The sequence below is a fragment of the Typopeltis vanoorti genome, chromosome 14, assembly GCF_054136105.1.
Source record: "Typopeltis vanoorti isolate ZY-2024b chromosome 14, IOZ_Tvanoo_1.0, whole genome shotgun sequence".
Lineage (NCBI taxonomy): Eukaryota > Metazoa > Arthropoda > Arachnida > Uropygi > Thelyphonidae > Typopeltis > Typopeltis vanoorti.
Window position 1 is genome coordinate 47,598,330 of NC_143562.1, and position 12,544 is coordinate 47,610,873.

The 12,544-nt window shown below is 36.5% G+C and overlaps 1 protein-coding gene across 1 annotated transcript in view; it reads left to right on the forward strand.

Annotated features, from left to right (window-relative positions):
• The first annotated feature begins 498 nt into the window (after positions 1 to 498).
• LOC150099429 (cytochrome P450 4C1-like) overlaps positions 499 to 12,544 on the forward strand; it is a 70,774-nt gene continuing 58,728 nt past the window's right edge. The window contains exon 1 of the mRNA XM_090403609.1: positions 499 to 737. Within this exon, the coding sequence (XP_090259735.1) occupies positions 515 to 737 (223 nt within the window). The 5' untranslated portion in view covers positions 499 to 514. The remainder of the gene's footprint in view (positions 738 to 12,544) is intronic.

Sequence of the window (12,544 nt, forward strand, 5' to 3'; positions counted from 1 at the left end):
TATAGAAGCAAATTGAAAACTGAAGCAAACGATCTTTAGTTTTGACCGCACTTCTTTTGTACTAATTCATTTCATCAGCTTCTGTTGACAGTGAGCTAAAATTTACAAGCTTTAAAAATTCTGTAGTCTGCTTGTGTCTCTCAAAACAACGAACAGTAGTCAGAATTGCATCATTAAACCATACGCACATCATATTTGTGTCAGAAATACGTAATTAGCGATAGGCAATTTTTAATGCGACCTTGAAAACTGAACACAAAAAAAAAAAAAAAAAACGACAGATAGGAGGTAGTAGAGTAACTGGTCAGAACTGCAGTTAGCAACCAAGCGTAAACTGTTTGGCAGCGGGCAGCCTCACATGCATCACTATTGGTTATCAACTAGATGACGCCATTAAGGTAGCATTGCATCATTATCTGGCTACCATTGCGAATGGCCCAAATATATTAGCACATCCTTGCCTATCTTTACGACATAAGTAATATATCATTCGAAGTATTCGTTGTGTAGAATTATGCCGATGGAGGACAGCACTTGGTCACGACTGTTTATCCAGTTTTATTCTTACCATTTATGGTTGGCGGTCATCACAATTGTAGCAGGAATTATATTATGGTATAAGATAATCAGAAGGCGTTATTCTCCATTTCCCGAAGTCGCACCTCATCCACTGCTTGGTAACCTTGACAGATTGTTGAAATACTTTAGGCAGGATGGAGCAGTTTCCGCCCACACTTGTAAGTACAGTGCATATCTTATTTGAAACAAGATAATTGCAGTAGCATATGCTAACCATCCCTCCCCCCCCCTCTCTTGCGCCAGGAAAGAGAAAATAAGATTATTAATATTTTATAACGCAATGAATCATTCGAAACGGAATGACAGCTTATTTTAATATGCATCCCTCTCTCTGTTCATTCCAATATAAATGTATTGGATATAAGATTTAGAATATAAAAACGACAATTTAGAAACCTTAAAATATAATAAATTATCGTTATAACTTGCAACTTGTGTGTGAGTTTTAGTATGAAATAAATGCATTAATGTATATTTTATTCCTGGACTGCTTCTGTGTAAATTTCGCTACTAGATATTAGTTACTGGCGTTGCCATGACAACACCAGTCGTTCAACTCTTGTTCAGTTTTATACATTTTGGCATACTTTTTTTTTTTTTTTCAATTGTTCCAGTTGTTTTTAAATAAATAAAAGTTGTTTGTTTGAAAAATAATGCAGAATATATCACAAAATTAGCGCCATATTTTACTCCTAAAAGTTTATTTTCTGCTTATCTGATGATGAGGTCGGAATGACACCAATTTATGCGTATGAAAGCTGAAATAGCGAAAGCCCAACGGAGAATAAAATTTCCTTGAGTTAGTTTCTGAACTTAAGGTACTGCGTAGCAGCCACTTGAAAACGAGGAATGAAGTAAAACTAGTTCATGAATATTCTGCTATTTATAGTCATTTAGGGTTTAACGTTTTGTTTACAAGTCTAAGTGTTAAGATATCACATCGCAGTTAGTAATGTTTGAGGTTCACGTGGCTTCTTTGTTTAGTTTATGCGAAGCAAGCAAATAAGGCAAATTGTGTGGATTCTTTTCTTACTTCTATTTCCCTTGAAGAACTTGTGTATGAAACTATTTTGACCTAAGATATTTCAAATATCAGACGATTCCAGATAGACGTCGCTTCCGAAATAAATTTCGTCGTCTTTTGTTTCAGTAACACGAATTATATCTGCAGAAGAATTAATGTGGTCCGTCGTTGATTCTTCTGTCAATTCTTTAGCTAGTAGTGTCTATTTCAGGGGCAGTTCTTGCATAGCACTGCTGAACTACAGCATCACCAATTTTTCTCGATACATAAATATATTTATTAATTTATTTATATTTGCTTGTAATATTTAATTTTATCATCAACAATCCTATACAATTCTCTTATTTTGTATAAAAAAAATAATAAAAATCCATCTTGTAGCACTTAGGAGGGCAAAGGACACCAGCAGCACTGTGTTTAGCACAATGTCATATTGCTACGCGCGCAAGCATATGCGTACCATAGTGAAATGCGAGATATTAGCGTAATGCGGCACTGTACGTCGCGCAGTTCCACTGTTGTTTATATGCAGTTTGCGCCAGTAGTAAGGTGTTAGTAATGGTTATCGTGTTTACTCCGTCTCTTTAAATATTTAGACATTACAATTAAAGACATAGCATTTGTTATAGTTTTTATTTTAGAACATTATTGGGGTTACGATAATAGATTTTATTTTTAAGTAATTTTGAATTATACTAAACTGTATAATTTTATCGATAATAAACAATATTGTTTCATGTTAATTTTTTTAAAATTTTAATTATTTATTTTTTATGTAATTAATTATTTTATTTATAATATTTTATATTACAAATAAAATACCATAATTTTGATATTTTATCCAAACACGTATACACTGTACTTGCAGTGTGTATGTATATTTCGAAAGTTGCAGCACCCCCACGATTTCAAGCCACAAGCCTCCACTGGTCTATTTTGATTTTTTTTTCTGATGATATCGGGTTTGAATTTGTTCTACTAACCGTTTGACCTAGTTCCTTGCCCAAAACAGCTGGGAGGGGGGGGGGGGGCGGGACTTGTTTAACCTGACAGCTTCGCAACAGGAATCACTCACCTTGTTGTACTATCACTGAAAAACCTGCTTAGCTCAGTCAGTTTCGACCAGTTCCTTCAGGATGTGTATTCGAATAACGAATAGTTTCACACAAGTTGTTAAAGGGAAATAGAAGAAGTATGAAAATAATGTATACAATTTGCCTTACTTGCTTGACATCAACTAAACAAAGAAACCACGTGAACCTCAAATATTAACGTATATCGTTTGTTATCAAACTCCCATAGATATTTAAAACTTAAATTGTTGTTTCACTGCTGAACAAGACTATGACACATTTTTTACGTGATCAGAACTTTCGTTTAATTGATATTTGTAGTCATGGCATTATTTTTTTAAAATAAAAATTGCCCATAACATCGAAAATATTTTGCAATTATTTTTCAGTCAGCAATCGCTGTAATGTCTTCTTGAAATATATTCATGAATGGTTATAAGTTAAACTATAACCATTCATGAATATATTAGTTCTTCTGCCCTTTTATGCCATTTATAGCTTCTTTAATGTATAAGTTAACTAGGGGGCTCCTCCCCCTGACGCTTACGGCGTCCAATCCCCCGAGTTCCGGACTGGTAGGCCGGTTCTCCTTGAATTCTGATGACTCGACACTCAGGGTAGCCCCTGAGTTTCAAAACGTTTCAAATAACTTGACAAAAAACATGACACAAAAACGTTACAGAAAAAGGCTTATACTTTTATATTGTAGGATAGATATAATTGGAAACGGGAATTATCCCAGCCTGACTCCTTTCTTTATTTTAGTAATTTCAGAGTGTAAGTCTTTACTGTGAGTACTAATCCTATATAACCTTTCTGTCTTCTTCAGTCTGTTATCTCCTCCTACATCATATTAGATATAATTTTTCGATTTTAATTGGTTAAATGTCTTCTCCCAATCTATGCAGATAGGACGTGTCCTTCCTTACCTCCGCTTCTTTTTCTACGATATTTAGGAAAAGGATTGCTTCCCTTGTCGAAGATTTTTTTGTCTGAATCAGAGGTGGTCTTCACTTTGATCCTTTTCTGTTTTATTTCTTATTATTGTTTGTATTATTTTCAGAAGTGTTTTGCAGCGTATGACACGAAATGAATTATACAGTATTTTTTTGAATCCTTGGCATTGACATTTTTGATTGTTTAACTAGTGAAGTGCTCCTCTACAGATTCTTTCCAAAAAATTATGTCCTTAGCTTTCGCTTGTACCACCTACTTTGTCTAATGCAGTCAGGACTGTAGCCAGATTAGATCGCGCCCTGAGGCAAACAATTAAATATCGCCCCTAATTGATTATAAGATAAAAATATAAGAAAATCTCCAATTGCTATTTTGTTTTTATTACAAAATAAACATTAATGCAAAACAATTACATAATAATATTAATTAAATGTTTGCTCTACGGGGATATCGCACATCGAAACTGTTTATAAGCTCTTCTAAATTTAAATTATAAGCTATGTCTGCCTCTATCGATATAGTTGCTTGACCAACCAATCTTTCTTGGGTCATTGCTGTAAGAAAATAATTTTAAATCTGTTTAAGCTTAGAAAAACTTCTTTCCGCACTTGCTAACAGGAATTGTTAGCGTAGCAACGGCGCCTACCGCAATATGGCTGAACGAGCGCCGTGAGGTAGGCTGTTTCTATGCTACACTGTGTCAACGGTACTGGCCATATCACTGTTAATAAAAGGTACTGGTAGTCCGTACCACTGTGTACCATTCAATTCCCCCCCCCCCCCCACACACACACAAAAAAAAAAGCAAAACTTCTAGATATTTTTTAACAACTACAAAAACATTAGTATAGAAGAGTTACAGTTTTTAGGGAATACTAAATGCGGAATTCGTAAAAATACTCAAATGCTGAGATGAGTAATCCACTTTTCCATTTTTTTTTTAGGTTCCGGTTATATATATATATATATATAACCGGAATCACTCAGTCTCTTATCGGTATTGCTGCTAATTTTTCATATGTGATTTTCAATGAGGAACAATTAATCTGGATACAACCAGTTTCAATAATCTCGTACTAGTGCACATTTAGCAGGATAATTTATGGCCTGTTATCCGGTAAAATGGGATGATCAATGTCGTCACAAACATGGTCAGTAACTACCGACCTTACCTTTATCAACATGACTCAAATAATGATAGTAATGCGTCGGAAGACACCGATGATAAGTGCGATGAGGGGATTAATCTCAAGTGCTATCTAATTATTATTATTATTATTATTTGACACCTCCAAGGAGTCCAAAGACTCCTCGAGGGAGATTGTGCCAACAGCATCGAAAGAATGGTCCCCTTCCAACTACTAACCGCGCTCAAACTTACTTAACTGAGCCATTAATTATGAACATAAAGTTAACACATTGTTCAAACACTTCTAGGAAAAGAACACACAGATAAATGTGGCTTATAATTTCATTCTAGTAAATACCGTAATTATAAAAATGAAATTTAAATCACTTATTATTCCAGCGGACAACTGATTGCTGTGCTAAATCGTGAACAGAGACTCGACCAAATATTGTTGCTTAATCAGTAATGCTGCTATTATTGATACTACTTGAATTTCAATTCGGAATTTGCATTGCCAACAATGTCAGCTTCTAAATCGCAGCCAATCTCCTGCTTCTTTAGTACTTGCCTCATTTTACTTATATATGATACGTTTTTCTTTTTAACGAGATATCACTTATTTTTTCAGATGAACTGTTGTTGAACTGAGGCATTTCAATTTTTTCTCTTTTATGACTATTCTCTGTTTTAGTCCAACTGTACGAAAATTTTGAGAGGACTTTAAGCAGACTAAGAAAGAACTATATTCCAAATTTTGTCTTAAAGGGTTGAGAACGATGTCTCGTGGCCAGATTCTGAGAAAGAAGTAAAACCCCCAACATCTACCCCTTAAGTTAACTGACTGGGCTGAACAAAGCAACTTGCAGAGGCATATGTGGAAGAGGAAACCTTAACACCATCTTTCCGAGCAGTTTTCAAGGTGATTTAATTTATGAATGTTTATTATTACTTATGATCATGTATCCCAGAAGTATTACAATGAGCACGCCACTTCTTTCGATCTCTGGCTAGTATCTTAGCATCACTCCTTCCTACTACTCTTTTGGTGTGTTTTCGATGCTCCTCTTCCATGTTTGCTTAGGACTTCCCTCGGCTTTCCCTTGCAGTTTTTTTTTGGATGTCTCTCATTTTCTATTCTGTGAACAGGTCCAAATCATTTGATTGTGTTTCCTAGATAATTGCTTTTAGTGGATTTACTCATAAACCTGTTCTTTATCATTCGTTTCTTATCATTTTGGGTTTTGCTTTCCTAAGAAACCCTCAGCAGTTTGCAATTAGCCGAATTATTTTGTTAATGATCGTGACTCACAACTATACGTCAGTACAGTGAAATAAACTGAGTAGTAAATTGTTTTCCTACTGATTTCTTTTTTAAATAAAAAAGAAATCAGTAGGAAATTTGGTATGTTATAAAATATTCCTGCTGATGCAATTCTGCTTCTGCGATTTTTCCTTTCGGAGGAAAGGAAAAACTTGATCCATTCAAACCTGATCACGTGTTCTAGAGTTTTATCGTGAGGTTTGATTGCGTGTGTTCTTTCTCCGTAGCTCTAATCGCAGTTCTTGTCTTCCCTTGTCTAATTCTGAGAATTCCATAAGTTTCAGCTAATTTCCCATTTTCTGTCTGAAATCGTTTGAAGGTTGAATACCTGCTTGACCCCACTGTTGTCATAAAATTTTCAGCATTATTGCCAGTTCTTAGATAGTTTGTGAATCTATTGGATCAAATTTTCTTTCTGTATTTTTTACACGCAAATTTCCACAGTTCGTTCCAGCGAATCCCTCCCCTTCCCCGCCACAAACAACAAAAAAAAAGTTTTCTGGTTCTAAACCATATAAATGAGCTTGTTTCGTATATTCTGTTATTTTCTCATTTATCTGCCTAAGAGTGACATTTCATCCTATGCACTTCTTCTTGAGTAGAAACCGCACATTAACTTCTTTTTTTTAAAATTATTTTCAATTCTTATTCTCAGTATAGCTTCTACTATCCATGGATTTATTATTATTTGTTTTTTTCTAGTATGCTACGAAGTGAAACATCTCTATAGACTTTCATTTTATAAATGGACTCATCTTTGACTACATATTAAGCCAATTAATATTACCGGTAATAATAATATTAATTGGGTTTAACACTTCCGATTTGACAGACTGTCTCCTATTGAATCTATGTTCAGGGCCATAGCCAGATTAGATCGCGCCCTGAGGTAAACAATTAAATATCTCCCCTGATGGAATATAAAACAAAAATATAAGAAAATTTCCAATTGTTGTTTTTGTTTTTATTACAAGAGAAACATTGCAAAACGATTACATAATAATATTAATTAAATGTTTGCTCTACGGGGATATCGCACAATAAAACCTTATAAGCTCTTCTAAATTTAAATTATAAGCTATGTCTGCCTCTATCGACATAGTTGCTAGACCAACCAATCTTTCTTGGGTCATTGCTGTTCGCAAATAATTTTAAATCTGTTTAAGCTTGGAAATACTTCTTTCCGCACTTGCTAACAGGAATTGTTAGCGTAGCGACGGCGCTTACCGTAATATGGCTGAACGAGCGCCCTTATTAAGCAGCGCCGTGATGTAGCTACCTCTATGCTACACCCTGTCGACGGTACTGAATGCATTCACAAGTGATCATGTCCATTGCGCACTTTTCTCAAATGATCAGGTCTTATCTTCTTTATCTTTAGTTCTGGTCGTTCTGATATTCTCACAATATTATATGGCTTGATTTATTTCATCGCATTTCAGTGTTTTAGCATCATGCCTACATTCCCCTTTCCTGCAATCTTCAATATTTTAAGAAGTTGGTATCCTTGATTTATTGTTAAGTAGTCAGTTCTAGTATTCTTAAATCATCACGGATTCTTGATATACGGATATACGCCATCTTCTTTACATTTCACTAAAACTGTTACCAGATTTGTTTCTCTACAAAACTCGCCTAAATTTTTCTTTCATATCTTGTACTAACTTCAAAATTTCAACTGGTTTAGCTTCTTTTCATTCTCCAACCACTACATTAAAATTCACATTAGTATCAAACATTCATTGTTTTTCGTCAAGTCTATCAAATCATTTATTATCTCATATATCTACTTTCTTCTATCTCTTTGGCTTCAGATGTTGGCACATAGACCTGTACGAGTAATATAGCAATGTTGGTCGATTCAGTTGCTGTTTTCACCATGATTATTCTGTTGCTGATATGTGACAAAGCCTTTATTGTTGGAAAGACCTCGATTCGAATCCAGAGGAACCTTCACAAGAGCTTCCTAATGGACGATGAACTAGCCGGTCTTATTATAACTGGTGGATGAAATTTTCCTCTCAGAACCAGGAGTATACACACGAGTATATATTACACACACACACACACACACACACATATATATATATATATTACTGTTCATTATTTACTCGGTAGAACTGTATATAAAAAACGAAATTAAATGACTCTATTCCGATCCGAGAATGACAAGTTTAATGTTAAGATACAACTAGTTTCGTTGAATATATCAACTTCTTCAGGTATCACAGGCAAAGAATTAAATAAAAAATAACAGAGACATGATAAAATACATTAACAGATCTAGTATATATCTAGTGAGGCAGATCAAAAATGCTGAAGGAAGAGTATTATGGAGGGATGTGGACATAAGAAACAGATGGAAATTATACTTTGAGGGACTTTTGAATGAGGAAAATGCAAGGACTCACAGAGGAGATGGGCAGCCTTCTGAGGGGATGGTGCAGAACATCAGTAGAATGGAAGTGACGGAGGCCATGAAGAGGATGAGGAATGGAAAATCGGTGGGCCCCCGACAGAATTCCAGTGGAGGCATGGAAGGCACTGGGGGAAGAGGGAATTGACCTGCTGTGGGACCTGTTCATGAAAGTTTGCCAACAGGAAAATATACCCGAGGAATGGAGGGAGAGTACTCTTGTTCCCATCTACAAGGGTAAAGGGGATGCACAAGACCGTAAAAATTACAGAGGAATAAAGTTGATGTCCCACACAATGAAAATCCTAGAAAGGGTTCTTGATGGTAGATTGAGGAAGGAGGTGGAGATTGCAAAGGAACAATTTGGCTTCATGCCCGGTAGATCAACAACAGATGCTATCTTTGGGTCACGACAGATGATGGAAAAATATCTAGAGAAACAAAGGGAGCTACATCTGGTATTTATTGATCTGGAGAAAGCATACGATAGAGTGCCAAGGCAAGAAGTCTGGAGGTGTCTGAGGGAGAAGAAGGTGCCGGAGAAATATGTCAGGTTGGTACGGGAAATGTACAGAAATGTGAAGACAAGTGTTCGGACCTGTTTGGGACAGACAGAAAGTTTTCAAGTAACAGTTGGCTTGCATCAAAGGTAAGCATTAAGTTCGTTTCTGTTTGATATTGTGATGGTGGTGGTAACAGAGGAGGCGAGAGAAGATGCACCTTGGACAATGTTGTATGCAGATGACATCTTGCTGTGTGTAGATTCAAGAGAAGAAGCGGGAACTAAACTGGAAAGATGGAGAAAAGTACTGGAAGAGAGAGGTATGAGACTGAGCAGAAGTAAGACAGAGTATATGTGTTGCGCAGTGGGCGGCGGCCAGGAGACAGATCTGGAGCTGGAAGGAAATGTCATCAGGAAGGTGAGAGACTTTAGATACTTAGATTCAACAGTGGAAGAAGATGGAGGAGCTGAGAAGGAAGTGGGATGCAGGACACAAGCGGGTTGGAGGAACTGGAGGGAGATGGCTGGAGTGTTATGCGATAAGAGGGTGCCGATCAATCTGAAAGGCAAAATTTATAGGACAGTAGTGAGGCCAGCTATGATATACGCTATAGAAACTGTGGCCCTGAGGAAAAATAACATCAGCAGGATGGAAGTAGCAGAGATGAGAATGCTTAGGTGGATGTGCGGTGTGACCAGAAAGGATCGTCTGAGAAATGACTATGTCAGGGGAACAGTGAAAGTTACGAACTTAGGAGCAAAAATACAGGAGCAAGGTTGAGATGGTTTGGTCATGTGATGAGGAGGGAGGACGAATATGTGGGAAGAAGGGTCATGCAGATGGATGTGCGAGGAAGGCGGAAGCGTGGGCGGCCAAAGAAGAGATGGAGGGAGCTGGCAGAAGAGGACTTGAAGATGAAGAACTTGGATGTGGTGACAGCCCAAGACAGGAAGGTGTGGAGGAGACTCATTACAAATAGTGACCCCACTTAAGTGGGAGAAGCTGCAGAAGAAGAAGAAGAATCATGTCTCCGTTATTTTTTATTTAATTCTTTGTCTGTAATACCTGAAGAAGTTGATATATTCAACGAAACTAGTTGTATCTTAACATTAAACTTGTCATTCTCGGTACAGAGTAATTTAATTTCCTTTATATATATATATATATATATATATATATATATATATATATAGGCAAAAGACTAACCTCCTATTCTACAATTATGGTTACGAAAATTAATGAGTAGGTTTTGGGCCTTAAAATCTTGAAGTACCTGATTATTGTATTATTATTTAATATTATAATTGTTAATAAGCTGAAAGGTTTCGAGGTAGCGTGGAAGTTAACTGTCAACGGTTTCTTCATAATTTAAGAAAGAATTGAATCGAGAGCTGGATGGTAATTTGACGTCAAAGATTCGTCACCTTTCTTAGGAATGGGAATACTTTGAAACAGGGTCGTAAGAACTGCTAGGCGAATATGACACTTGCTTCGGGCGCACAAATTTCACGCCTACCTCGCGGCCTATTTCCCCCCCCCTAAAGTAACTGCAATAATATAAAATGGCGCCACTTTTTTTTTGTCTTAGGTGCAAAAACGAGCTAATTACATTTCTGCTTTCAAGGCTGTAGGATAGATAGGAATGAAACAGTTTGTCTATCCTACAGTCTATCCTATCTATCTTTTTAAAAAAAGACAGCAGACAACAACTTGAGCAATCAAGTTCTTGTCTGCTGTCGGAGCAATCAAGGAAATGTCACTAGGACTTTTTTTTTTTTTGCTATCGAGTTCGGAAAAGATTTGTTTGTTCTCTCTCTCTCTCTCTCTCTCACACACACACACACACACACAACAACAACAACAACGTAGCAAAGCTGTACTATTTTAAAATCATTATTTTTCCAACGTAATTGTACCAGATAATCTTTAATTTCTCGATAAAGTTATCATGTAAAGTTGATTAGGAAATTATGTATATTTTCCTGATTATTTTAAATTAGGAAATTTGGTGATATTGGTAATTAGGGAAATTAATATATACAGTATATATAAAACACTATCCTACAAAAGCAATATCAGAATGAAATGTTTCGAATGTCTGCTAATCATTCAGAAAGATACAAACAAGAAATTTCTACGTGGAAGATATTCAGCTTTTTCTTGATGCTTTATAGCATGCCTACTGGGCTGGGATGGATTCTTTCTTCTGTATCTCATTAGATTGTCAGTAATCTCAGCTTACAGCCTACTCGAGCAGAAATGAATATTAGCAAGTATATCCAAGACACGATTCATTTCTGAGATAGCAAGTAGTAGTGGCAGTAGCAGTAACATTTGAGGTAAAAAAAGAAAATTTCGGGAGATGCATGAAAGTTGGATCCCTCGCCTTTCAAGTAGCGCTTGCTCTACAGTTGATGAGAGTAATTTTTCTAGCTCTGAAGATAGCGATTCTGCTATAGTTTAGACGTCTTCGTGCAAAAGATGGGGGGTATTCGTCACTGAACGCACACCAACTTGTCCACGTTTCCATTCATAGGGTAAGCCAGTAATTACTGAAGGCTTTGATCCAACAACATTTTAGGCTCTTTTCGTCTCTTTCTAGACGGTGATATTCTTTCCTTCATAGTGTAACAAACTAACCTTTATGCTTGCCAACAACATCAAGTTTAAGTACAGTCCGCGTTCTCGCAGTAAACTTTGGAGCCCAATAGATATCCACATGCTACTATTGCAATGCATTGTGAACAAGCCCACTCTTGAAATGTACTCTAACGAATGGAACATGATTACGCCAATATTTTGTGATGTTATGACTGAAAAACAAGTCAGTCTCATCAGTCAGAAATATTTCATTTTCTAAATAACGAAGAATACGACAAGCAATACACCCTTGCCAGTCCTCAACAAAATTTATGATTTTCTGATGAAAATTCATCATAAATTTAGATCACTACACATTCCAGAGATGAACGTCTTACGTCATTCAAAGGGAACCTGGAATGTAAGAAATATATTCCCCCCCCCCCCCAAAAAAAAATATGGGGTAAATTTTTTATGCTCTGCGAACTGCGTATTGGATATCTTTGGGATTTCAAATCTTATACGGGAAAGCAGACTATCGATGCCGGTAGTAATGCAGTTATTAGACTCTTTACTGGGGAAAGGCTGCTGCTGCGTTACAATGGATAACGGCTATGTTTCCTTTACTTGCCGATTTTTTTTTATACCATTGTACAGATAGTTATGGTAATACAAAAATGCAAAAAAGCCAGACGTGCCTCCAGATCTCGCATCAGGAAAAGCCATCGAGGGGGGGGGGGATTGCTAGCTTATCAGTCAGGGGAAGTCTTAGTGCTACGTAGAAAGAGAAACAAAATCTTTTCCTGTTGTCTTACTTGCACAATCCATCAATGGAATCCATAAAGAAGCACGGTTTCAAGAAAGACAATCCATTTCTGCATGTGCATGCAACGACTCTATAGGTGGAGCGGACAGGTAAGATTAACAGCTGTCATTTTATTCTGTAATGAGGAGACGACATA